The sequence below is a fragment of the Delphinus delphis genome, chromosome 3, assembly GCF_949987515.2.
Source record: "Delphinus delphis chromosome 3, mDelDel1.2, whole genome shotgun sequence".
In the NCBI taxonomy this organism is placed as follows: Eukaryota; Metazoa; Chordata; class Mammalia; order Artiodactyla; family Delphinidae; genus Delphinus; species Delphinus delphis.
The window spans coordinates 112,963,058-112,990,348 of record NC_082685.1 but is presented as its reverse complement, the minus strand read 5'-3'; the positions used below and the strand labels follow the sequence as shown (position 1 = coordinate 112,990,348).

The following is a 27,291-nucleotide window of genomic DNA, read 5'->3' as shown; positions in this document are numbered from 1 at the left end:
TTCCAAGGTAATTTATTTCTACCTCCACTGTCTATACTAATGGCACCATCCTCTCCTCCAAGCTTAGAAACTCGAGTTAACTTGAGTTTTCCTCTGACCCTCTGTGAGGCACCCCTGTGCTGTGAATAGTCTGCTCACTTTTCTCCCCAGCAGAAGCCAATAGGTGTGCACAATACCTCTGCATGATGTTTCCCTTTCCCAGCAACCATCTCATTTAGACATTTTACCTTTGCTTTTGTAATAACCTCCAAATTGGTCTTACCCTGTCTTTTCTCTTCTCATTCATTCTTATGTAACTAGGCTTTGCTGCTCTCTCAGTGCTAGAGACGGCAGAGTTGGTCACTCCCTTAGGAAGCCTAATAGTCTAATGAGGCTTGTTGATAAAATAATTATCAAGACACATATGGAGCATCCCTGGCCACTTCCCTCTAAGTGACAGTACCCCCCTCCCTCCAAATCACCCATTTTGATTATCAAAAATCCTCTCTTCCCCCCATCCCAATTTACAAATAACCCATTAAGGAAATAGTCCCCAACCCCATTTGAGAACCAGTTTTATGCCTGTGATTTTCAGCTGGGGCCACAGATACAGCTTCAGAGTGCAAGTATCCTGTATGAAACACTTTTCAAATTTGTGTTTGTTTAAATAATCTTTTAAAAGTTTCATTTAAGCACTTTCTGGGTCACCTGGGTGACCCAATACCGACATGAGATTCCAGGGCCCCCTTTGGTTCTTGTATTGAACATTCCAATGGCCCCAAGTGATTTTTCACAGCCTCAACATTTCAATTTCCATGTCAGCTTTTAACCCAGTTCTTGGAAGCCCAAGTTGGCAGGTGTTCAGGTTTAAGGAACACTGGGCCTCTCCCTTATGGTTGTACAACTTCTTCATAGTACACGGGTGCTGGGCAGGGCTACCTGGATGAATTCTGACCAAGTCTCTACCAGTTTACCATGGCTTCTGCCCTTGGGGCTGTGTTTTCCCAGAAAGGTTGTTTTGTCCAGTTCTCACGAGAGTGACATAGGGTTGGCATTGGTTCTAGGCATGCCCTGTTCCCAGATTAATTGTTCTAAAATGTAGCTCTGTTTATAATGCTCCTCTATTGGATTGTTCTCTCTTCTTATCTGAATTAACCCTCAGCGTGGTGTTCTGCCCTTTGCTCCAGCTACACCCCTCCTTGTGTTTTACACTTCAGCCGAGATGGATCTGAACACTCTGTTCATTCTGGCTTATCTGCTCCTATGCATGCTCCTCTCACCACCAGGAACGCGGTGCCTATCACCCGTCTCCGCCTGGCACAGTACTGGAGCTTCCAAGCCCTTCCTGCCATAGAGCGTGCTTCCGTGAACTATTTGCATGTTTCTCCCACCCCAGCTAATGTCATCTGTTCTGAGAACTAGCATGATGTGGTTAAAGGAATATAACCTTGGAGCCAAAAATATCTAAGTTGGACTCTTCCTAGCCGGGCCCCTTTCTGTTCATCTATAAAGCACAAAAACAAACACACACACCAAAAACACCTACTCTGCATCTGCCTATAGAACTATGTTGTGTTATTCATAAAATTTTTCCCTTTGGCTAGTATTTGTTCATTTCTGAAGAAATGATGGGTGATTGTGGGTTTTGGGTTTTTTTTCTGTGTTCATCCTTAAGCTTTTTCATTTTATTCCCATTGGGTCATCATTAAATGTCAGACGTGAAATGCCTGTAAGGATTTTGCACTTTCTTATCGAATGGTCCCCATCTATAAGGGATGCTAACGAGTGCAAGTTGCCATTTATCCGTATTGTCATTGTGGTCAGTATTATTTAGTATATATTGCTACTAGTAAGTATAGAAGAGTATTTTCTTAGGTTTATAACTCTTGATAAGATGAAAATCTCACACAGGACACTGAAACAATTTCAAGCCTGTGTTTGGTGATGCCTTGTTCAGGCACAGAGAATGAATCATCTCCCCCACTTCCCATTCTGAATGATGTTTTTCTCTCCCAAGCTACACTCAGTAGAAGACACCTCAGTGTCATCTTGGAGCAGGCATAACTTTGAGAAAATCTGTCGCAATGAGAAAACAATTATAGATTCAATGTGATCTTACGTCTTGGAACCTCTACTGTTAGCAAATCCGTAGGGTCTATTCAGAAGTCATACTGCAGAGTGAATCAATATGTACATAGAGGATTGCTCTTTATTTCCCTGGTGTAAAGATGCACAAGCAAATTAAACTATTGAGTTTCTATACTTCGGGCTGGAATAGCTCACTCATGTTAGCTTATGGTTGTAACATTGGTTCTGTAGTGGGTTTTTTTGTTTTGTTTTGTTTTTAATTTATTTTATTTTTGGCTGCGTTGGGTCTTCGTTGCTGCACGCGGGCTTTCTCTAGTTGCGGCGAGAGGGGGCTACTCTTCGTTGCGGTACGCAGGCTTCTCATTGCGGTGGCTTCTCTTGTTGCGGAGCACAGGCTCTAGGCACATGAGCTTCAGTAGTTGTGGCACGCGGGCTCAGTAGTTGTGGCTCACAGGCTCTAGAGCGCAGGCTCAGTAGTTGTGGCGCACGGGCTTAGTTGCTCTGTGGCATGTGGGATCTTCCCAGACCAGGGCTTGAACCCGTGTCCCCTGCACTGGAAGGCGGATTCTTAACCACTGTGCCACCAGGGAAGTCCGGTTCTATAGTTTTTAAATGGGGAAATTGGTGATTGAAAAATGAAAGTTTCTTAGTAATATGTCAAGGTGGATCATCTTTTTTTCCTAAAATTTCTCAAGACAGGAAAAATAATCAGAGTGTTGGCCAAACTATTTTCCAGAGGGCTGCACAGAGTGAGGAGGGTCAGGGATCAGAATGAGGGGAGAGAATGTAATGGCGGTGAGTGGACCCAAGAGAGAGGTGGGGAGGGGCTGCTGAAGCCTGAGGAATGGGCAGGTGAAGAGGAAACTAGGATGTTCTGGGTCAACTGAGGCACCACCTCTTCAAGAAAATAGGCAGTGAAGATGTGTGTTATTCAGCAAGGTTTCTGGAACAGCATTTGCTTTTGATTTGATTTGTCACTGGAAGTATTAGGGCACAAGGTAACCCAGCTGTGTTGGGGTTACAGTTAAAAAAAAAAAAAAAAAAAAAGGCCTCTCAAGGCTTGGATTTGGGGAATGAACGAGAAAAAAAAAAAGGGACCCTTGATGGAAAGATTAGGAACCGTGGTAATTCCGAATTTTATCCCATAATACTCATCTGGAGACTAAGCAGAACTAAGACATACAAAGGGAAGGAAAAATAGTTACTAAAAAAAGCAAGTAATTTCACAGAGTTAAGAACGTTGAGGTTTTTTTGCTTGAGTTAAGTGCAAGATTGGAATTTGAGGAACTTTCATTAAAAAGCATTGTTACCTAGAAGTATTTTTAAGGGAAAAAAAACACCCTTAGTCTAAGTGAGCTTGGTGTATGTTGACAAAGCTGCACAAGACAATTTTACTTGCCTTTATCCTGTTGGTCTAACCTCATAACATCACATTGAGCCACATGTGTCAAACTTAAGATGCGTGTCCAGGGCTTCCCTGGTGGCGCAGTGGTTGAGAGTCCGCCTGCCGATGCAGGGGACACGGGTTCGTGCCCCGGTCCGGGAGGATCCCACATGCCGCGGAGCGGCTGGGCCCGTGAGACATGGCCGCTGAGACTACGCGTCTGGAGCCTGTGCTCCGCAACGGGAGAGGCCACAACAGTGAGAGGCCCGCGTACCGCAAAAAAAAAAAAAGATGTGTGTCCAATTTAAGATGCATAACATGAACAAAGAATGAACGTCTCTGATCAGTATCATGCTTGTTTTCTCTTCTACAGTTATGCAAATGCACTACTCTCCATTAAACTGGAGGCCTTATCCCAAGGGCAAGATAGCTTAAGCTGGAATGAAATTCAGAATTGTATTGATATGGTTAATATTGAAATTCAAGAAGAAAATGACCGTAAGTATGGAACAGTATCCTTCTCTAGTTATAGTGGGAGAATAAGGTAGCTGGACAAAATGGTCCTCTACATCAGGGCTGCCCTAGAGCCCTATGAGAACACTCTCCCCTAACAAGGCTGTATGTATTTATATGTAAATGTTATTTTCGTACTACTGTCCCAACATATTATAAACATTACAAAGCAAACATAAGACATAAAAGGATAGAATAAAAGTACATAAATACAAGTCCTAATATCTTTCTATTTATTGGTACTTGAAAGATGACTGCTGTAAATAACTCAGCTTTTTAAGCAAGCACTCAACTTTATTTTGACCTTTCATGTACGTGGGTGTTTTTCTGAAATATGACACATGTTCCTGCCCTAAGAAGAACTTGCAACACAGTCTAACTGTGGTTTTATGATCTCAAATCTTGGTGATTTGCTGTGTTTCTAGAACTTAGGAGCTCTGAGCATGAAAGTGGACAGTCCAAGAATATGTGAGCTGAGACATGCTTTCGTGAATGTCAGCTTGCTTCCCTGTCCTGCCTCTTACTTACAAAAACTGAGTGATGAATGGGGAGCTCTGTAACTTAGGCAATGAGTATAATTGCTGCTTTGGGACCACACGACTTTCTGCTGCCTCTCTGCGTTTTCTTTCAGTGAGGCGTTTGGGGATCCTTGCCTCAGATGGCTGACACATCACCTACTTCCTCTTTTCTGGAATGTTAGCTTGGGAGCTGGTAGTTCTTGGCAGGTGTTAGTTACGAGGGAAGCACGAATTTAAGCAGATGTTCAACATCGTCAGTGGGGGCGGCGTGGGGGACGACCCTGGTGTGTGTGTCCGCTTACAAAGCTCAGGTCCCCAGCTTCCTGCCGTCCTGCCTCCTCCTTGATCCTCCCCAGCTCCCCACTCTCAGTCTCCAGCGATGGTTTGGGTGCTTTGGCTATGCCACTCAAGGGTTGGCAAAACACAAAATCATGTTCCATCTTTGTTTTCTGACTTTGCCCTTATTCTTTGGGACAACATGCACAATCCAGGTTTGCTTTGGTGATTTATGTATGTCCTGCTTATACAGGTGAAGGTGCGTTAATTCTCAGTACTGAACAGTACTCAGTACAGTTTTACTCTCATTCTTGACATTGACAGAGGGGTACGAGGAAGGACCTGCCATTTTTTGTCCCAGATTATCAGATAGAGCCTTTGCTTTTACCAGGAAAAGAAAAACAGTATCATGTGTATAACTTTGAAAGAAAGTGGTCTTTTGCAGGTGAATATTTTTAAGCAAAAATCTCTTTGGTTTTGTGTGGCATTTACCTAGGTAACTGTACTACTAAGTTGTTCTCCATGGGACATTTCACACGGCCATTATCGCATTTCTTTTAACCATCTCGGCGTGAAGCATATATGCCATAACCAGAATAGTCATTTTAGAGGCTAATATCTCCTTTCTAGAATTTGGGGGACTTAACATAAAAGATTTAACTTCTCTCTGTTTTGGTTTGTTGTTTTGTCAAAACGGGGTATTTTTGTTGAAAGTTCTTGAATTATTGAGTTTGATATCATCTGTTTAGGTAATTGCTTTAACAGCTAAATTAAAATAAATATACCGTTGCGAGTAGGCCCCAATTGCACTCTATAGAAATGAAATCATCTGAAAGAGCTGAGAACTTTTCATGGACATCTTGAAAGTGCGTTACTCTCCCCATCCCACCCCTGCCACACGCTCCAGAATCTAATGTCTGAGTTGTGGCGTGGATGAGGTGTGTAGCTAATGGGAAATGATAAACGCGGAAGGTGAATTGAATGGAGAAGCTGCTAAATGCATTTCCTGAGATTTGGATGCTCTGCTGATTTCTTAATGGAAAGTTTACTTTTCCCAGTCGAGCCTTAGAGGAGTATTATTTTAACCAGGTAACTTAGACAAGGAAGTTTTCTTCCTGTGAAGTTTTGCTTTTTAAATTTGGTAGGTACCATTCTTTGTGAGTTACCTCATCTGCTGTCTCAAATACAACACCTGTAAGGGAATGCCCACTCTCTCCTTGGACTAGAATGTTATAGTATCACATGATGATTTAAATCAGTGGGCCATGAACTGAGGCTCAGCAATCTTTGCTCAAATGGGATCTTCTCTTTATTTTTAAACAGAGGAAGTGATGCAGATGGACCCAGGGGACTTATGGGAAGGTTTTTCACCTCCTGTGAAGTCATTTACTATGACATCACCAGCTTGTGTTCTTAGAAACACACCAAAAACTTAAGCAGCTGATTTCAATCAAGTCAGCTGGAATGCACTCATTCCCAGGTGATCAGCTGCTAGGAACACACATTCTCTTTCTTAGATGTAGTTCTGTAAAGATCATTTTTGGATGGGATGTTTAAAAGTATTTAGAACAGTTAACCCAAGGAGGTCAACTGACATAAGGGGTCAACTGTCACTTCCAGAGAATGATATAAGTATTCCATGCTCTATAGTGTATAAATATTACGGGGTGAAATGATAATACCTTGTATGTGGGTAGTACTTAGACTTTCTCAAGTTCTTCCAATGTTTTGAGATAACCTAACTTGCATGTTAGAGAAGTATTTTTGCTACTTCTTCCACCATGTTGGAGTATTATAGTCTGAAATAATTTCTAGACATTTTAGATTGTCCCTTTTCTCCTACAGATTTTTTCATTCTTAGCAATGGTCTCTATGGGGTCATTCATTCAGGAGATACTTAGCTAAATATTTTACTTTAATTTGAATGTCAAAATGAAGATACCTCTTAAAAATTAGAAGTATGTATTCTGTTTCATAGCATATCACATTTGTAGAGTGGCTTCTGGTTGTTTTTGAAGAAAAATAACTGACAAAATGAGAGAATGTTTGGCTTGAAGTATGTTTATTTTCTAAGCTTACTTCTCATTAATGTTTAGTTTCTTTATTAATTCTTGTCCATGAGCACTCACTTGGGAAGCGGAAGCCCCCTGTTAGTATGTGAATGTATGTGTGTGTATGTGTACACATGTGTACATATACCCATGAATAATGCACCCATACATACATACACTATAGTATTTTATGACTGGATGATAGTTTATTTTTAAGAATAAGGTAGTATTGAGAAGTGACCTCCAAATAGATCCCTTATACTAGACTTTCAAAAACTTTGCCAACTGCATGGCTTGGCTTCTGTGCTTTTCATTCCTGGACCTTACAGTCTATGTCCTAAGATCCTGTATGTAGTAGAGATAGTAGAAGGTTAAACTGGTGGATATGCTTATTCACCCTTTGGTACATACATGAATTAGGGTTCCAGATGTAATTTTAGCAGCCCGCATTAGAGAATTTGTGACATTAATTATCCACACTTGAACCTTAAAAATATCCCTAAACATGCATGACTTTGTTAATTTCTATGGAGCCGACCTACACTTGACAGCCACATGTGGCTGTTTTAACTAATCAAAATTAAATAAAATGTAAAATGAAGTTCTTCAGTCATACTAGCCACATTTTTTTAACATCTTTATTGGAGTATAATTGCTTTACAATAGTGTGTTAGTTTCTGCTTTATAACAAAGTGAATTAGCTATACATATACATATATCCCCATATCTCCTCCCTCTTGTGTCTCCCTCCCACCCTCCCTATCCCACCCCTCTAGGTGCTCACAAAGCACCGAGCTGATCTCCCTGTGCTATGCAGCTGCTTCCCACTAGCTATCTATTTTACATTTGGTAGTATATATATGTCCATGCCACTCCCTCACTTCGTCCCAGCTTACCCTTACCCTTCCCTGTGTCCTCAAGTCCATTCTCTGCGTTTTTATTCCTGTCCTGCCCCTAGTTTCTTCAGAACCATTTTTTTTTATATTCCATATATATGTGTTAGCATACGGTATTTGTTTTTCTCTTTCTGACTTCCTTCACTCTGTGTGACAGACTCTAGGTCCATCCACCTCACTACAAATAACTCAATTTCATTTCTCTTTATGGCTGAGTAATATTCCATTGTATATATGTGCCACATCTTCTTTATCCATTCATCTGTCGATGGACGCTTAGGTTGCTTCCATGTCCTGGCTATTGTAAATAGAGATGCAGTGAACATGGTGGTACATGACTCTTTTTGAATTATGGTTTTCTCAGGGTATATGCCCAGTAGTGGGATTGCTGGGTCATATGGGAGTTCTATTTTTAGTTTTTTAAGGAACCTCCATACTGTTCTCCATAGTGGCTCATACTAGCCACATTTTAAATGCTCATTAGCTGCATGTGGCTACTGGCTACCATATTGGATGGCCCAGAACATTTTCATCATCACAGAACATTCCGCTGGACAGCACTGGACTATACTGACCTTGAAAGTCACTCTGCTAACACTCTAGGGAATTGTTTGGTTTTGAACTGTCTCTTTGGCATTCTTTACAGAGTGGTGAAGTAGAGTAAACCAACTAATAGTGTATATCCAAATCTCTTTGCACTTCTGTTTTCTTTTCTGTACATCTCTACATTAAATTCTTCCAGCTCTGCTATTCTATGGTTCCATCATCCAGTACTTTGGCATTATTATGTAAGTGAGGGTTACACTAGAAATGAGCATCTCTGCTGCTACTTGTACGTCAGATTATCTCCCCTTTTTATAACAGCTTTATTGAGATATAATTCATATACCATAAAATTCACACTTTTATTGTGTTTTTATGGTAGTTTTTTATGTATTTAAAAAATTGTGGAACCATCACTAGTATCTAAATTCAGAATATCTTCATCACCCCGAAAAGAAACTTTATACCCGTTAGCAGTCACTCCCTTTTCCCCCTCCCCCCACCCCCTGGCAACCACTCATCTACTTTTTTTCTATGGATTTTCCGATTCTGGATATTTCATATAAATAGAGTCATGTAATATGGGGCCTTTTGTGTCTGGCTTCTTTCTCTTAGCATAATGTTTTCAAGGTTCATCCATGTTGTATCATGTATCATTATACTTCATATTTCTTGCTAGGTCAAGTAATATTCCATTCTAGGGGTATATATTTTGTTTATCCAGTCATCAGTTGATGGATATTTGGGTAGTTTCTACTTTTTAGCTATTATAAATATTGCTTCTATAAAGATTCAAGTATAAGCTTTTGTGTGACTATATGGTTTCAGTTCTCTTTAGTATATACCTAGGAGTGGAACTGCTGGATCACATGGCAGTTGTATGTTTAATATGTTAAAGAACTGTCTGTTTCCCAAGGTGACTACCATTTTCCATTCCCACCAACAACATATGAGAGTTCCAATTTCACCCCATCTTCACAACACTTGTTATTGTCTTTTTTAATATAGCCATCCTAGTGGTTATGAAGTGGTATTGCGTTGTGATTTGGATTTGCATTTTCCTAATAACTAGTGATACTGAGCATCTTTTCATGTGCTTATTAGCCATTTGTATATCTTCTTTAAAGAAATACCTGATCAAGTCCTTTACCTGTTTTAAATTTTTTTTCTCTTTCTGTTGTTAAGAGTTCCTTATATAGTTATTATGCTTGTGTATCAGGTATATAAGGGGTTTTTTTAATCAGATATCGGACTTGGAAGTATTTCCTCCCATTCTATAGATTGTCTTCACTTGTTTTGAGGGTGTCCTTGGAAACATAAAAGGTTTAATTTTTATTTATTTATTTATTTTATTTAGTTTTGGCTGCATTGGGTCTTTGTTGCTGCATGCGGGCTTTTCTCTAGTTGCAGCGAGCGGGGGCTACTCTTTGTTGTGGTGCCCGGGCTTATGGCTGTGGCTTCTCTTGTTGCGGAGCATGGGCTCTAGGCGCACGGGCTTCAGTAGTTGTGTCGTGCGGGCTCAGTAGTTGTAGCTCACAGGCTGTAGAGCACAGGCTCAGTAGTTGTGGTGCACGGGCTTAGTTGCTTTGTGGCATGTGGGATCTTCCTGGACCAGGGCTCGAACCCATGTCCCCTGCACTGGCAGGCAGATTCTTAACCACTGCACCACCAGAGAAGCCCAGAAGGTTTAATTTTTTTTGAAGAGTAGTTGATTTACGATATTGTATAAGTTACAGATGTTTAATACAGTGATTCACAATTTTTAAGGGTTACATTCTGTTTGTAGTTACTTTATGAGATTGGCTATATTGCCTACGTTGTACAATATATCCTTATAGCTTATTTTATACATAATAGTTTGTACCTCTTAAAGGTTTAATTTTTACAACATCCCATGTATTCGTTTCTTTTTTTTATTTATGTTTTTGGTGGTCACAGGTAAAAAGTATTGCCGACCACAAAGGTTTACTCTTAAATTTCTTCTAAAAGATTAAAAAGTTATATTTTAAAGTTTTTTTGTGTAGGTTTATGATCCATATTGAGTTACTTTTTGTGTATGATGTGATGTAGGGAGTCCAACTTTATTCTTATGCAGTGGACATTCAGTTGTCTGTGCTATTTGTTATAAAGACTGTTATTTACCTGTTGCATTGTCTTGGCACCCTTGGTTAAAAATCAATTGACTATACGTGTAAAGGTTTATTTCTGAACTCTAAATTCTATTCCATTAATCTTTAAGTCTGTCTTTATATCAGTACCATGCAATATTAACTGTAGCTTTGTAGTAAATTTGAAATTGGGAAGAGTCCTCCAACTCTTTTTTTTTTTCCAACATTGCATTGGTTATTTCTTGATCCCTTGCATTTCCATGTGAATTTTAGAATCAGCTGGTCAATTTCTGTTTAAAAAGAAAAGGCAGGGCTTCCCTGGTGGCGCAAGTGGTTGAGAATCCGCCTGCCGATGCAGGGGACACGGGTTCGTGCCCCGGTCTGGGAAGATCCCACATGCCGCGGAGCGGCTAGGCCCGTGAGCCATGGCCGCTGAGCCTGCGCGTCCGGAGCCTGTGCTCCGCAACGGAAGAGGCCACAACAGTGAGAGGCCGTCTTATTAATATTAAGTCTTTTGATCCATGAACATGGGATGATTTTTCCCTTTATTTAGGTCTTTTTTTCCAATGGTGTTTCATAATTTTCAGTGTCTGTGTCTCATCCTTGTTTTATTAAATTTATTCCTAAGTGTTTATTCTTTTTGTAATTGTAATGTATTTGTAATTGGAGTCTATTACAGAATTTTTCCTTAACTTCATTTTCAGATTGCACATTGCAACTATAGAAAGATACAATTCACTTCTGTACATTGACCTACTATGTAAGCCTTAGCTGTACTTGTTTATTAGCTCTTGCAGTTTGTGTGTGTGTGTGTGTGTGTGTGGTTTCTTCAGCCCCTGTTTCTAACTCAATCTTTGCTATAGGTGATTGGAGAAAACTTATAATGTACTATGACTTGAAAGGAAACTTTTTTCCTTTATTTTCTAGGAGTTGTAGCTGTAGGGTACATCAATGAAGCCATTGATGAAAGGGATCCTTTGAAAACCTTAGGTAGTCTGCTGCTACCCACTGCTAGGATTAAAGATGTGGACCCAGACTCTGCCCAGCACTACCAGGATGTTTTATACCAGGCTAAAACACAGAAATTCATGGTAAGTCTTAGTAGGTGTGTTTCTTTTAAATTTACAGACCAGGTTGGGGACAGAGGGGCAAGAGGGAGGATTTTTTTTACCCATTTTTCCTAAAGCTCATAATTTGCTTATCTATGTATGGATCAGATTACAAGTTAATAGGGCTGTTATTTTCCTGGTGTCAAACGTGAGAGGGAAAATAGCTCCAGAGCTGCTGACTGCTTCTACTCTTTCACTAAAAATGCACTTGTGGGTGAGTTCTTGTTCGCAGTCCAAGTTATTGGATATTTACTGAGCACACACTGTATTCATGGTGCAGTATATGGCATCTGGTAGGGGAAAGGGGGATCTGAGGAACACATGATACCATTTGAATGTTCTATCCTTATCCTCAAGATGCTTAGAAAGTTACTAAGACATTAGGCATTCTCATATAGAATAGTTAAATAGCAGTAGAGGTGGGTATGTGGCCAAATGTCAAGACGAGGAATGCCCAGAGTGATTCAGAGATGGTTGGAATTTCTGTGAACTGGAGCCCTAAGGTAGGTTGGTGTGGAGATAGAACAGGAGCTGCTCCTGAAGGGTAAGGAAGAGTTGGTTTGGTGAGTGGGAAGCAGGATAATGCAGGCAGGTCATGGCAGGGCTAGATGGGTACCAGCTTGGTTTGTTCTGGGCACAGGAGGAAACTGACCTGGCCAGGTCCCACTGAAGAGCAGAGGGCTTTATCTGGCGGCAGAGCTTGTACTGTTGTTGTGAGACATCCCCCAGATACTAGCCACTATTGGAAGAACTGAGTGGAGAAGAAAACCTATCACCTGATGCTACCTGGGACGTAACCACTTGTGGCTTGAATGCCAGGCCAGTGACTGGGAGAATGAGACTCAAACCTGACCTCATGTCCCCAAACCCCTGGGGAGGAGAGTGGACCCTGTCAGCAAGGAGGACTGGGCCGCCCCCTGCTGTTTGCACTGATGTAGCTGTGGCTGTAGCACGTGACACAGCATTGAAAGCTAAAGGTGTTAGCTTTGGAGACAGGCACCATTCAAACCTTGGCTTTGCCACAAATTAGGTAGAGATTTTAGTCAAGTCACCAGAAGTCTCTGTGCTTCAGGTTTCGCATGTGTAAAATGAGAACAATAGTACCTACCTTATAGGATTACGGTGAGGCTTAAATGATTACATAATGAGCAATATATATTTATATTTTTACATATTAATATATAATTACATTGATTATAGTGTGTGTATGTATAAGTGTAGAGCATTTGACATGGAGCATGTCACCCCAAAAAAGTGCTGAAACAATGTAGCTAGTATTTTTGTGGGCACTTCTGGCTGCCACACAGGTCAGTGGGTGGTGAGTGATGTCTTTGTCACAAGGTCTTTACTCGACACAGGTTTACTTTACTCTGTTCACTAGTTGGGATCTTCTGGGTGCAGGATAGAGACAGACCTGGGTTTCTCTCTGCCAACAGCCACATGGGTGTTTGTCGTTAAGGTGAAACTAACTCCACAAACCTTTTATAGGCAAGCAGTGGAGGTCCCCTCCTGTGCATCCCAGACTAAGGGCTCTAGGTCAAGATGGAATTCCGCAGCACCTCTCCAGGGCACTCAGAAGCCTTGCTGGTGTCCATGCTGTGCCTCCTCTCTGTTGGACATCCTTCCTAAATGTGAAAGAAGTTTTTTAATAGTGTAATTAGAACAGGGAATATGAGCGTAGGGATCTGAGTTAGAGCTCAGGCATTAAACCACTTGTGGCCTGTAAAGTTAGGAGCGTGAACTACATTGACAATAATTGAGGGATTAAAAACATTGCAGTAAGCAATGAGTCTGGTTTGGTTAAGTTGCCGCTTTTCAACACACTTCTCTTTCTCTGCCCATTAATTTTGAAACTTTGTTTTCTCAGCCCATTCTCTTTCCCTGGAAAAAAATCTGATTCTGTTATTTGGTGGGGTCTCTATTTGCTTTTTAACCTCTGCTGTTGTGATACCTGGAAATTTTCAGTTGTTTTTATGGGGCTGTTTCTGTGCTTTGCTTTCCGAAGGTCTAGCCTTGGAAAATAATAGAAGAAAATTACATTATTGGTATTGTCAATATAAAGTAAAGCTTGTGCCAAAGTATACAGCCATTAATAGTCACGATGGATAACATCTTAATAAAATGCTCAGTGTTATCAAAGATTGAGGACAGTGGTGTAAGTTGGTGAGAATTCTTGGTCCTCGTTAACAGTATTTCAAGTATAACCTTGTGTAGGCACCAACTTCCTTCCATCTCTTGAGGGGAAAGGCTGAGTAGTGGGCATGTTGGCATACACTTAACAGAGAACACACTTTCTGGGTGTATTCATTAGAGGTAGTGAATTGTCAGCTGTGTTTAGTTTTTTTATTTTTTTAACATCTTTTTTGGAGTATAATTGCTTTACAATGCTGTGTTAGTTTCTGCTGTATAACAAAGTGAATCAGCCATACATATACATGTATCCCCATATCTCGTCCCTCTTGCGTCTCCCTCCCTCCCACCCTCCCTATCCCACCCCTCTAGATGGTCACAAAGCACCGAGCTGATCTCCCTGTGCTATGCGGCTGCTTCCCACTAGCTATCTATTTTACATTTGGTAGTGTATATATGACCATGCCACTCTCTCACTGCGTCCCAGCTTACCTTTCCCCATCCCCATGTTCTCAAGTCCATTCTCTACATGTGAGCTATTTTTAAATTGAAGGCTTTGCTTTAGAATTTTGGAAGGTACATGACTTATACACCCCCAAAGTTCTCTTCTCCTGCATGCATAATTACTGCATAAAAATTAAGTGTGCTTTTAACAAGTGAATAGTGTTGTATTTTTTCTGTAGGTAAAACTGTCTTACAGTTTATGACTTTGTTTGCAGAAAGTCAGTTTCTTCCATTGAAGTTTTGGGCATCTTGAAACTTACTTGATTAGTTTTTCTTGCTTTGCTTTAGTGTTTATTTTTACTCTTCACATAACCACGCAGATACCGTAAATGGCCTTCATGTGCATTTTTGCATTTTTTTAATCTGAATCCAATGAAATAGGAAACTCTGCACACTCAAAAATAGGCATTTAAAATGTTTTTTTATTGTTTTGATGGGCACTACAAAGTATATGGTCAATGCACATTCCTATTACAGACTTGAAAATTCATCTCACAGTCCTTCATGCCCTTAACCACTGATATTCCACCTTCTGTCTAATCTCTAAACTAAAGGAAATATAGTCATTTCCCTACAAGAATGTACTGGGCATTTATAACAAAATATCATTTCCCCATTAAAAACTAGGTATAAGGACAAAAATAATGGAGTCATTATTTTAAATTTATAAATGACCTCATGAATATATCCTTAGCTTTCTTTCTTTTTTTTTTTAAATATAGCCAACCAAAAATAATGTGTCATGTCATATGGAATACCTTGCCTTCTCAGTATGAATTTAATTGGCTTTCATGCTGTTTAGATGCTTTGGGATTTTACCCTTTCATTCATTCAGCCACATGATGTGCAAAGTATGGAGCCTGGCTCCACAGACCCTGGGAAGACGTGGGCCTGGCATTGCTACAAGAAGCTTAAGGAAGAGGACAAGCCCCTTCTCTACTGCACATGGTGCTTAATAAGTGCTTATGGAATTAATATTTGTGTATAAATGAGCCCTATATAAATGCCATAAGAAAAATACAAAATAATGCTTTGAAGGTTCAGGTGAGAAAAATGAACTCTGGCTAGAGAGTCAGGGAAGAATTGTCCTTTGAGGACTTTGAAAGATGGAAAGAATTAAGGCAAACATATGAGAAATAGCTTTCCGGTTAGTGGCAGGGGCAAAATGAGAAGTCTGGATCACAGCAAAGCAAGAAGCTTGGCCTATATCACATGCCAGGTTTTTTGGGAAATAAAATTAGTGTTAGCCTGAATGCTAAGCTAAAGATTTATAATTCCAAAGCAGTGAATGGTCAATGGAGGTTTCTGAACTGGGGGTTTTGAGTGATGTATTCAAACTGGTATTTGAGGAAGATTAATCTGGCAGTGGGCTGAGAAGTGGAGGGTAGGCTGGCAGTGATGAATGGTTAGAAAGCAAAGGTGCGGCTAGGATAACGGACCCTACTGAGAGACATTACACACATAGAATCAGATGATGAGGCAGCCACCAGCATGAGAGCTGAAGGAGGCAGAAGAATTACAAATGACCCCAGACACTAAAACTGAGATCTTAGCTCCCCCCATGCTGCACCCTTGCCCCCTGTTCTGTCCACCTCCTCCAGATCATCTAGAATAGAACCTCTTAGAAGTAGAGAAGATGGAGATTTAAAGAACTTGAAGTACCAGTCAGGCAGGTGGAGATATCTTTTCTCCTGAATTTTCATTCTTAAAATACTGATAGGTTCTTTTTTAAGTCACTGTTTATGTAATGTTTTATTTTGAAACACCATTTCCTAGGGACTCACAAATGGAGCTAGAGAATAGAGGTCCTTGCAGTATACATATGTTATCCCAAGAGTGTGTGTCTTCACACATAGCTTTCCTTGTTCTCTAAGATGATTTCACCATTGTAAGGTAAGCCGTGGAGTGATTCGTGATTTTTGACATGAGAAAATAAAGGAATGGATCTAGGCAACTATTCAAGCTACCAAGGCACAAAGCTATGAGATAGATGAAGTATAAGCCATCGGCGTTGTTGTAGTAGTAGTTTGCGTGGTGAATAATGAGTAAGATGTTGCTTGGAGCAAAGCAAATGGTAAAAACCACAAGAATGAGGAGACTCGCCTTAACATACCACAGCCACCTACGATCTTTTGCATTAAGCGTCCAAATGATGGCTGTGTAGCAGTAGATAATGACCAAAAATGGAATTAAGAATCCAAAGAATGCCAAGGAGATGAAGTAGTAGAGTTGGAAGGGAGACGAGGACTCGCATGTGTTGTGGACATCATGGCAGGTGGTGATGTCCTGCTGGACAAGATAGTACTCCTGCTTCAGAATGAAAAATGGCAGCATATATAAGAAAACCGTTGTCCACACCAATCCACATGTTAGCAAGGCATAGGTGCGCTTGGGCAGCCCCCGGTAAGTGAACGGATGGACAATGGCCAGGTAGCGGTTGATACTGATGCAGGCGAGGAGCAGAATGGAACAGTACATGTTGCCATAGAAGATGACTGTGGTGGCCCGGCACATGACCTCTCCAAATACCCAGTTGTTCCCGTTGAGATGGTATGCTATTCTAAAGGGCAGTGTAACGCAAAGAAGAAAGTCTGCAACGGCCAGGTTGGCGTAGAAGACGTTCATACGGATGGATCTGGTCCTGAAGAAGAGCATCCACAGGGTCACCACGTTGGCTGGCACACCTACTACAAACACCAAGATGTAGATGGCGGGTATCAGTCTGGTACTTAAAGAGCTGCTCAGGTACCTCCTGGTAGCATTATTCACATGGAGACTTGAAACACTTTCTTCAGGGCACTTAATTTTTACAGTTGTGGTGGTTCCTGTCCAGCCTTCTATGGCAGAAAGGGGGAACTCTTCAAAAGAATTCAGGGGAGCGCCACGGAAGGTCTTAATAGGTAAGGTTGGCTTTGCCAAGTTGTCTGCATCACATTCCGTGCCTTTAATTGAAAAGAAGTATTAATATATGATTTGTTGATGAGTCATATCTATGGTTCAGGAGACAATAAAACTAGATGTCTTATGCTACATAATTTCTATAATGGTAGAATTTAGGGTCATTTTTATTTTTAAAAATCATTATAAGTGAGGTAATCAACAGGAATGCATTTAATGTATTATCATATGCCCCAGCAGCATGCTAACCCATGCAGGAACCCAAACTAGATGACAACTCCTTGTATGTAAGGAGTTTGTAATATTGATACTATAAGAGGAAAGAAAAATAGCACATCAGACCATTGTAGGCTAACGTCATATTGATTATAAACTGTATAGACTGTATAGATTATAAACTCTTCAGGCGAGAGTTAATAGATTTAGATGTTTGAGCAAAATGTCAAGGAAAAGATGAACATGAGCAAAGATGAGCAAGGTTCATAAAGAGGTGGAATTTAATAGAAGAATAAGATTCTGGTAGGTGATGAATGGGCAAAGGCATTGTGTAGGCTGACATGGGGTCTGGAAATATCAGATGAGTTGATTCAACAAATGTTTATTGCATATTTATATGCCAGTGATATACCCAGTTTTAAATCAACGCCATCCCTGTCTTCAACTCTCAGACTAATGGAGAAGATGCGCAAAAACACATTCTTATGCAAGTAAGGTACATCTGACAGATGAAGTTGAAAGAGTAGGTTACAGCCGAATCTCTGAAGGGCCCGTAAACTGTACGAAGAAATCATGTGCCCATTCACAGATGCTGGAGTCGTACACGGACAAAATGATGAACAGAGGAATGGCCGTTGAGGTAGGCAGCATGATGGCCCCCCAAAGTTTCCATCTGCTAATGCCTAGAACCTGTAAATATGTTACCTTCTATGGCAAAAGGGCCTTTTGCAGATGTGCTTCAGGGTCTTGAGATGGAATGAGTATCCTGGATCGGTCAGTGGGCCAAATGTAATCATAAGACTCCTTATAAGAGGAGGAGGAAAAGGGTCAAAGTTGGAGATACTGGAAAATGCTATGCTGCCGGCTTTGAAAGTCGAAGAAGGAACCACGAGCCAAAGAATGCACATGCTTCTAGGGGCCGCCCAGAGCAGGAAAACAGATTCTCCCCTGGAACCGCCTTGCTGACACCTCGATGTTAGGACCTGTGACCTTCAGAAATACAAAAAATCTGTGTTTTAAGCCACTAAGGTAGTGGTAATTTGTTACAGCAGCAATAGGAAACGAATATAATCATGATTTGATTCGTGTTTAAGGTGACTTTGATGACAGCGTAGAGAACAGGCTAAAAAGGTGAGAAATTAGAGGCAAGGGGGTCTGATTTGGAGGCTACTGTAGTCATTTCAAACTCAAGTTGGTGGGTTACGGAGCTAGAGCAATGGCACTGGAGAGGTAAAGATGAACACGTGAGACTGTAACAGAGGCTCAGGGGGACTTGCCTCTGACTGGCTCTGGAAGCGGCGCAGGAGAAGCAGGAAGCAAAAGTGACTGGGAGGTTTGTACTCTGGAGGTCTTGGAGGAGAGGCGGATGGAGCATGGGACGGGGCAGGGGGACTGAGGGTGCCACACAGGGAGAAGCTAAGATCTTAGTTTTGAGTATTCCTGAGTGTGAATTGCTGGTGCAATATTAGAATGTAAAATGTCCCATGACAGGTTAGAAGACTTAAATGTGAAGTCCAAAATCTCAGGAGCCCAAATGAGAGTTCTGGGTTTTTTAGTCTGCGTGGAGACCATACTTTGCTTTAGTGCTTGAATGCCCTAGGGAGAGATGTGAAAAGAAAGAAGCCAACGGCAGACTTGAGCGGAAATGCCAGATTTTAAGGGGAAAGGAGACGAAGGAAGAAAAATCAGAAGAGGAAATTGATAAAATGATCCCAGAAGTTGGAAATGAGAAAAAAGAAAAAGAGGATAGAAACAAATTACATACTATAAATATTTGGCTTTTAGTGGCATGTTGATACTAATAATCGTAATTCATGAAAGAGCAATTTCAAAGACAAAATAAACCTTAACACTCAAACCTGCTTTTCACTGTGTAGTTTTCTGTAAGTTAATCCTTGACATGTAGAGAAAGTAGATTCTCTCACATTTCTAATATTACCTTAAGATGAGCTTTCATGCTGAATATAAACCTAATACTTATATCGATTTAAAATGCCATTGCTCTGCCAGTTACCTCTTTTCACATGAGCTCTGAATTCCTACGTGTTGAATCCTTGAGGTTAGTATTTAGTAACCTGGCTGTCATTCAAAGCCAGTTTCTCTTCCTGATTTAATCTCTACCAGTTCACCCCCGGGTGAAATTGAAGCCTCCGTCAGAACCTGGAGATTGCAAGAACTGAATCCGGGGTGTAACGCAGAGGGGGAGTGTTGCTGAACAAGCAACAGGTGTTCTTGTTCAGGTGTTCAGGTGTTCAGGTGTCCTTAAGGGAAGAAAGATTAGAGAAAAGGAAAGAGAACTCGGGGAAGTGGCATTCTTCTGTGCCAGTGTGTAGATGTGGACTTAGAAGGCATGTTGTGTGACACCTGAGCACAGCCACTCAAATCCTGCTGCTTAGGGCTTCCCTGGTGGCGCAGTGATTGAGAGTCCGCCTGCCGATGCAGGGGACACGGGTTCGTGCCCCGGTCCGGGAAGATCCCACATGCCGCAGAGCGGCTGGGCCCGTGAGCCATGGCCGCTGAGCCTGCGTGTCCGGAGCCTGTGCTCCGCAACGGGAGAGGTCACAAGAGGCCCGCATACCGCAAAAAAAACAAACAAAAAAATTCCTGCTGCTTACTTTGGCATTTTGGAAAATTCTTGCATCTGACATCACCCAAAGACAAGTGCCTTTCCAGACAGGCACAAAGCTGAAAATTGTGGGCTGAAAAACATGCTATACGAGTTATGTCCCTTCAAGATCTGAGAAGAGAGCTGCTGAAACCATAGTGTTTGTCACTTTTCAGAAAATTCCAGTGATTGAGCAAGACATCATGCCTGAAAACATGCTAAACAGTGACTCTGTGAACAAGCCTTGATTCCATTTCCTTGAGAATTCTGGCTCTTTTATTCCTTAGGGCCTAGTTTTCCTTAAGAAATAGTACTTGTTAAATTACATATATATTTTGTAATTTGTTTGAGTTTTTTATACAGGTTTATTTGGCATGATGTTTCTGAAATGTTTTTCAACCTGAGAAAAGGCCTTGGAGAGGGACTGATCCCCAAAGGGAATAGACGTCAGCCACTAAATAACGGGGTCTTCCTTCACATTTCTCCCCAACCCCTACTGACGAAAGCAAATTCACTGCCTTTCACTTTGTCACCTTTTCTTAAAAATAATTTTTTAAACTGAAGTATAGTTAATTTACAGTGTTGTGTTAGTTTCAAGTATACAGCAAAGTGATTGTTTTATATACATAAAATATATTTTTATATATATTCTCTTTCAGATTCTTTTCCATTATAGGTTGTTATAAGATACTGAGTATAGTTCCCCATGCTATACAGTAGGTCCTTGTTGTTTACCTATATTATATATAGGAGTGTGTATATGTTAATCCCAAACTCCTAATTTATCTCCCCCACTCCCCCGCTATCTCATTACTTTGACACCTTTTAAATTCCCCCCTTTTCACGTCCACCAAACCCCACCAGCAACTTGAAGGAACCACCTCCCCAAACCTCTTTTCTTTTGCTCTTCTGCTTCATTTTGGTTCATCCACTCACAGAGCACTCACTCATCTGTAAATCTCAAACGAGCTACTGCTCTCTACTGGTTCTCTCAGCACCGTCCTTCAGCCACCTCAGTGATTCCAACTGTCAGTGTAAGCAGCATTCCTTTATAGAGCCTTGGTTTTTAAAATTTTTATCCCACCCCCCCCCCGCCATTTTCACTTCTTCCCTTCAGCTTTCCTGTTCCTAAAACGTTGGCTGGGGTAGGACCCCAACAGTAAGGGGGTTGTGGATATCCCTATCCCAAATTGATTACTTTTAGAGCAAGCAGGAGGTTACAGGCTAACATTGTATTGAGTGAAACAGGAAACACGTATTTCTTTGGGGAAACACAAATTCATTAGCATAACTGATTACTGAAAGCAGACCACTCCGTCTATCAGGGAGTATTCTTGTTTCCAGGAGGTATAAACATAGGATTTTTTAAATCTCTTAAAAAAAAGTTATCTTTGCCAAATCAGAGGAAATTCTTAGAAAATCAAAAACTTTTAAAGAAAACTGTTTCTTGACTTAATTGTAGAGATCTAACATCTTGACTATGCCACAAAATTTTAAATATCAACGGAGAACACTTAGTCTTTGACAAGTTTGGAATAGTGAACAGACTACATCTCTTCAAGTCCATAATTCCACGCTTTAATAACTAAGATTTGGGGGTGCAATTTGTGTGAAATGGAAAAGAGATTAGATTCAGTGGACTCTTGGGACACAAACCAGCATTCCCACTCTACCCCATAAGAAAAGAGCTTACCACTTTGACAGGAGGCAGGTGACAGAAGCAGTGCTCCAACAGCTACAAAGATGACAGCTTTCATCTTGATCATCTGAGCCCCGTTTCTCAAATGTTTAAAATTAGGGAGTATGGTTTCACTTCGGTTCCATGTGTTGGCACCAGTTGGAAACCTGGTTCTCTCTGTAGAAGCGTGTTCTCTTGTGCTCTGCAGACAGGAAGCCTGCCAGGGTCCTCTGCAGGGAAAGGGTGTGACAGCACTCATGTTTCAGTATGCATGACTCAGCCTGAGCCTCTGAGCACGTTAAGTTATCCCCGGAGAAAGTCACTGAACTCCTCCCTATCCCTCACAGGAGAGAAGCTGTCATTCCCACCCAGTGAATTTATGTGCATTGAAATGAATACCCTTAAGAACAGTCCTTAAAAAAAAAAAAAAAAGAACAGTCCTTGACAGAAGTAAGCTGGAAACAGATGCTGAGCAGCAGTTAGATTTGAATCTGTCCCATATCTCATTTTTACCCAGTTTAAAAATGAAGTTCTAGAGTGTCATTTCTACTTAGTGATTGAGCTGTCAGAAATTATCCTTTCCTTTATCCTTCCAGCTATTTTAAATCTTAATTCTTAAACTCATTACATAATTGTAGGCTAAATGAATCATGGAAAGCAAACTTTTTTTTTTTAAGAAGTTAAAATTGTTTTAAGCTCTTGATTACTTCGAAAATTCTCCTTCAGTGTCACATTAGTCCGAATTTGTCATCAGTGCTTGGCCAAAACTTGGTTTCATTGTGTTTTGTTTTGCCCCAGCTAAACATATTCTAAGCCATTCAATAATTCTGTAGGGTCAGATAACTAGGGAACCCCGCCCAAAAATACTGTTTGATTAAACTAAAATCATAATATAACATTAAAACACAGAGGACTCCCTTTATCCCATGGGTATTGGTGAGCATGTTTACAGTAAGCTTTTTTTCTTAACTGTAGTAAAATGTACATAACATAAAATTTACCATCTTAACATTTACGAAGTGTTCAACTTAGTAATGTTAAACACATTCACATAGTTGTTTAACATATAAGCTTTTATGTGTAGTTATGTTCTGCAGGATATAATTTAATATGTAGTTTTTAAAAAAACTGCATTATAACACATTTTCCTATAATTAACAAAACTTAAATGCTAAGCCAGACAACCCAATAGCCTGTTAACTATAAAAATGAAGTAAGAATCAGAAAATGCAAATTTCACAAGCCTTAAGGTTAAGGAATAAGGTGGGAGAAAATGGATCTGTGTAAACTTTCCCCATCTTGGTTGAATGTTATCACACCAAGAATTTTACAATCAAAAGTCAGTGTTTAATACTTCAACCAAATAATATATGGTAGCACAAACTGAGATAGAATGCTATTTTATTGCAGAAATAATAACCAAAACCCACAAAATATTGAAGAGAAGTTACTTTTTTATTTAAAATTTTCTAGGAATCATTTAAATTCAGGAATTTATTACTTGATTTTCAGATGGCCTACTTTCTGTTGACTTAAGCAGTCTGTAACCCATATGTTGAAACTGGATGTTTAGCTGGAGATAGAGTCACGGCCATCCTGTAAATATCCTATTTCCAGTCTTCTAGTGAGCAGTTGAAAGGGAGACCTTACACTGGTAGGATTCAGTTTTTACTCTTGGTTTTACATTTAATTCTAGCAACCCTTACGTCTGTGGGTCATGATTTAAACTGTTGACTTAAATTCTTTTAATTTGCAAAGTCTCTCTTGGGTTTAGCTTACAAAACTGATACTTTCAGCTTTGAAGTGGGACTGTAACTTCCTTCGCATCTGGGTAAAAGTTTGTACGGTACATCTTCTACACTGATAAGTTATGAAGGAATTTGGTAAATACCCTTCAAAAAAAAACGTGAGAAAGACAGAAGTGAACTTGTGTGGAGCTTAGGTTTTAGGCTATACCTTGGGGAGTGGTTGGGTTCTCTTTGGCTTAGAAGCAGAGAAAAAAATACTTTCTATTCCTGTCTCTTCATTCCTCTTCTAGTTTTCAACTTCCCATCTTACTTCTTGTTTGAACCTTCCACATCCATTCTCCCCCAAAATGGAAACTTATTAGCTGATGGTTCCCATGTGGCAGATCTAGCTAAAGGTGATTGTGGAAGCAGGAACCAAGCCTTCCTCAATGGTCTTCATTAGTCTGGAGGTTACAGGATGAAATAGCAGATATTTTGTCTCATTTTCAGAGCCCTTTCCACATATATCATCTCCTGTTAGCCTCTGCGGGAAATAGGGTTGAAGCCTGCCAAAGAAGCTGGTGAATGTTATTTCTCCTTCCTGCCCCCCATCCTTCTTGAGTCCTAAGTGATGGAGCCGGTTCTCCATGGGTCCAATGACCTACCTTCTGTTCATTCACAGTCTTGCTTCAGGCTCTAGTACGTGACACTTACTCCTACAAGTAGGCTCCCACTTTTTAAAATGAAATGTCTCATCTTCTCTGAAAATATTTAATTTCTACTGCTAACACAATTTACTTGTAATCTTAGACAAGTTTATATGAAACGCAGTTGCTGTCTGAAAGTCCCATTTAATTACATTATATCAGCACCACATTTGGAGTAAGATCATCAGAATCAACCCCAAAGTAAAAACTAGTAAAGATAACTCAATACCTTTTTATTGCTGCTACCACTTCCAAGTAGTTAAGCTATCCTTAACTACTTGGTCTTTTCTTCGCCTGCAACTCAACACTCCTAATATAAATTAATCTCTTCTTGGCTATTTCTAGATTGTATATCTACAGGTAATATTGCTCTGATCACATTGTATTATAATTATATATTTTTTCTTTTCCATTATGGTTTATTACAGGATATTGAATATAGTTCCCTGTGCTATACAGTAGGACCTTGTTGTTTATCCAATAATTATAATTTTTTGATGCATTTTGCTCTCCTGCTAAACTGTTAGCTCCTTGAAGCCCATCACCATGTTTCTGTTTGGATATTTTTGTTCTTATGTTTGTCCCTGTGTCTGATAAAATTCAAGTATCATTGTTTCCCACAAATTGAAAGTATTTCCATGGCACCCTGGGCCACCTTGGAAACCACAGTTACTGAGTGATTGGGAGAGAGAGTATTTGATTGACTAAGGTAGCCAGAGAAGGCTTTTTTGGAAGAGGTGCCATTTGAATTCAGGCCTGAATGATAAGAAAAAAACAACAGCCATGCAGCTGGGGTAGAATGATGTGATCTGAAGGAGGCTGGTGTGAAAACCTGAAACGGTGAGTAGAGAAGAGTGAGGTAAAGCCAGAGGGATCGGCAGGGCCAGATCATCAGATCCCCACAGTTCATGGGAAGGGAGTGTTGTTTCCTTCAAACTGCTGGGAAAACCTTCTAAAGGAGTTTAAAGAGAGGAACGGCGTGATGATCCGTCCCTTTTGGAGAGATCATCTGCTTCTCTATAGGGGACCACTGTGGTGAAAGGCAAACTTGGAAACAATGAAAGCAAGTAGGAGATCGAAGCAGCTGTCCAGTGAGAGATGATGGGGGACTGGACTAAAGGGGTGGCCGTGGAGAAGGTTGAACTGGTCCAATGGGGAGTCTGTTTCATCAGTAGCTTGTACAGTTTGTGGCTGTGCTGGGTAGTTGCTAAGTAAGTAAGAGTTTGTGGAGATTTTAATAAAGTGGCTCCTAAAAAGCCGTGATTAATTCTGTTTCCTCGTCACTCACTGTTCTTTCTTTTATTCTCTGCCCATATTCTCAGGACCCTCAAAGTGCTTCTAAAATTCTTTGGCTGGATGAGATACAGCATGCGGTCAATGAGGCCAACAAGGACGTGGACAAAGCAAAGCACTGTAAGCCCTCACCTCCTTCTGCTGGCCAGACTGGCCTTCCTTGCGTCTGGTTATGCCCCTCGATTTTTATTTTAATTCCTAATTTTTTTTAAAGTAGACCATTTTTAATTTCTGAAAAGATATGGACTCTCTTACCAACGTTCATTCTTGAATGCATATTTATACAAAAATAAGATTGGTCGGTTGCACTGTTCTTAGCGGTTAGGTACGATCTCCAGCAAAATCTGAGATGGTTGCTGAACAAAATCCAGAAAGCAAAAAATAATTTCTCAGCTCTTAAATTTGTAGTGTAATCAAGTCCTTTTTTTATCTTGATCCTTAGAAAACCAGGCTGTTTCTGCTTATTAAATGCCTTCCATTGCAGTAGTCAGGGTTTTCCAAAAACAGAGCAACATATATTTTTTTTCTGTAGAAAAAACAGACTTATGTATATATTCTGTTTCTCTGGAAGGTATATAGTATGTGTACTATCTACCTGTCTATACACACACATATAGAGAGAGAAAGAAAGAGGGAGATTTATTTTAAGAAATAGTCTCATGCAATTGTGGAGAGGCTGGCAAGTCCAAAATCTGTAGGTCAGGCTGGCAGAGGCCAGGGGACAGCACTTAATTGCCAAAGACAAGTGGGTGTGGTTATTATAACGGACAGCCGAGTCGAAGCAGGAATTAGAAAAATGTGACTCACAGAGACGTATAGAATTTGCTAATTGATCATGGTGTTCCTAGAAGTGAAATAGACAGAGAGTCTACTAAACTCTTACTTGATTTGCACAAGTGGAAGAAGAATTCTAGGTCAGGTGAATGTAAGTAAAACAACAGAAAGTCATGGTCCCTCTGTTAGTTCCCAGACTTGAGCCATTTACAGCCCCAGAACCCCCTGAATGAAGGATGGGCTGGGTCCCCTTGGGAAAGGACCCTGCTACATTACCAACATGTTATACCCTACTGTGGTGACTGTGCTGGGAGGAAAGGACATAATCAGACGTTTCAGAGATTACTGGACACTGACTCTGAACTGACACTAATTCCAGGAGACCTAAAATTTCACTGTGGTCCACCAGTCAGGGGAGGGGCTTATGGAGGTCAGATGATCACTGAGGTGTTGCTAAGGTCCGTCTCATAGTGGGTCTAGTGGGGCCTCAAACCCACCCTAGGATTATTTCCCCAGGTCCAAAATGCATAAATGGAGTAGACATACTCAGCAATTGGCAGAACCCACATTAGCTCAAATGATAGTTGTCCTTTTTTTTTTAAGCATCTATTTTCACAGAAGAATAATAAGAAAATTCACATGGCAATCTAAAATAGCTTCAAGATTGATATGCTAGGGACTTCCCTGGTAGCATAGTGGTTAAGAATCTGCCTGCCAGGGCTTCCCTGGTGGCGCAGTGGTTGAGAGTCCGCCTGCCGATACAGGGGACACGGGTTCGAGCCCTGGTCCAGGAAGATCCCACATGCCGCTGAGCAACTAAGCCCGTGCGCCACAACTACTGAAGCCCGTGTGCCTAGAGCCTGTGCTCTGCAACAAGAGAAGCCACTGCAATGAAGAGTTGCCCGCGCAGCAACGAAGACCCAACACAGCCAAAAATACATAAGTAAATAAATAGATTTATTTTTTTAAAAAGATTGATATGCTAACACTCTACATATATAAATAACCTACATAAATTAAGATCCTAAAGGTGCAGTTCATTAACCTCTCCATTCATGACATAATTAGAATCTATCCTGTTGTATCAAGTCATAGTCTTGCTCCAGAAATGTGCTTTTAAATGTCACAGGCATCTGTAAGGAACATCTGGTTTTTATTTCCTTAGCCTGGAAAAATATGTGTATTTCTCCAACCTGAATTTTTATACCCTTAGGATCTTTGAAGTCTTTCCATTCTAGCACTCTAATCCTTTTTTTTTCATCGTCATTTGAGCTTCTTGCTTTTTTTTTTTTTT

The 27,291-nt window shown here is 40.6% G+C and overlaps 2 protein-coding genes across 2 annotated transcripts in view; one reads left to right on the top strand and one right to left on the bottom strand.

Annotated features, from left to right (window-relative positions):
• The window catches only part of IQGAP2 (IQ motif containing GTPase activating protein 2), a 285,284-nt gene that overhangs the window by 190,180 nt on the left and 67,813 nt on the right, over nucleotides 1-27,291 (top strand). Inside the window, exons 12-14 of the mRNA XM_060009287.1 lie at nucleotides 3,825-3,949; nucleotides 11,284-11,447; nucleotides 25,253-25,343. Of these exons, the coding sequence (XP_059865270.1) occupies nucleotides 3,825-3,949; nucleotides 11,284-11,447; nucleotides 25,253-25,343 (380 nt within the window). The remainder of the gene's footprint in view (nucleotides 1-3,824; nucleotides 3,950-11,283; nucleotides 11,448-25,252; nucleotides 25,344-27,291) is intronic.
• F2RL2 (coagulation factor II thrombin receptor like 2) lies at nucleotides 14,247-21,707 on the bottom strand. The gene is made up of 2 exons (XM_060009288.1): nucleotides 21,512-21,707; nucleotides 14,247-17,041 (listed from the first exon to the last, which is right to left on the bottom strand). The coding sequence occupies exons 1-2, from the start codon at nucleotides 21,582-21,584 to the stop codon at nucleotides 15,969-15,971; spliced, it is 1,146 nt and encodes a 381-aa protein (XP_059865271.1). The 5' UTR covers nucleotides 21,585-21,707; the 3' UTR covers nucleotides 14,247-15,968.

Coding starts and splice junctions, on each gene's coding strand:
- F2RL2 (XM_060009288.1), bottom strand. CDS start 21,584: ATGATCAAGATGAAAGCTGTCATCTTTGTAGCTGTTGGAGCACTGCTT. Junction 17,042..21,511: donor ACCTGCCTCCTGTCAAAGTG/GTAAGCTCTTTT, acceptor TTTCAATTAAAG/GCACGGAATGTGATGCAGAC.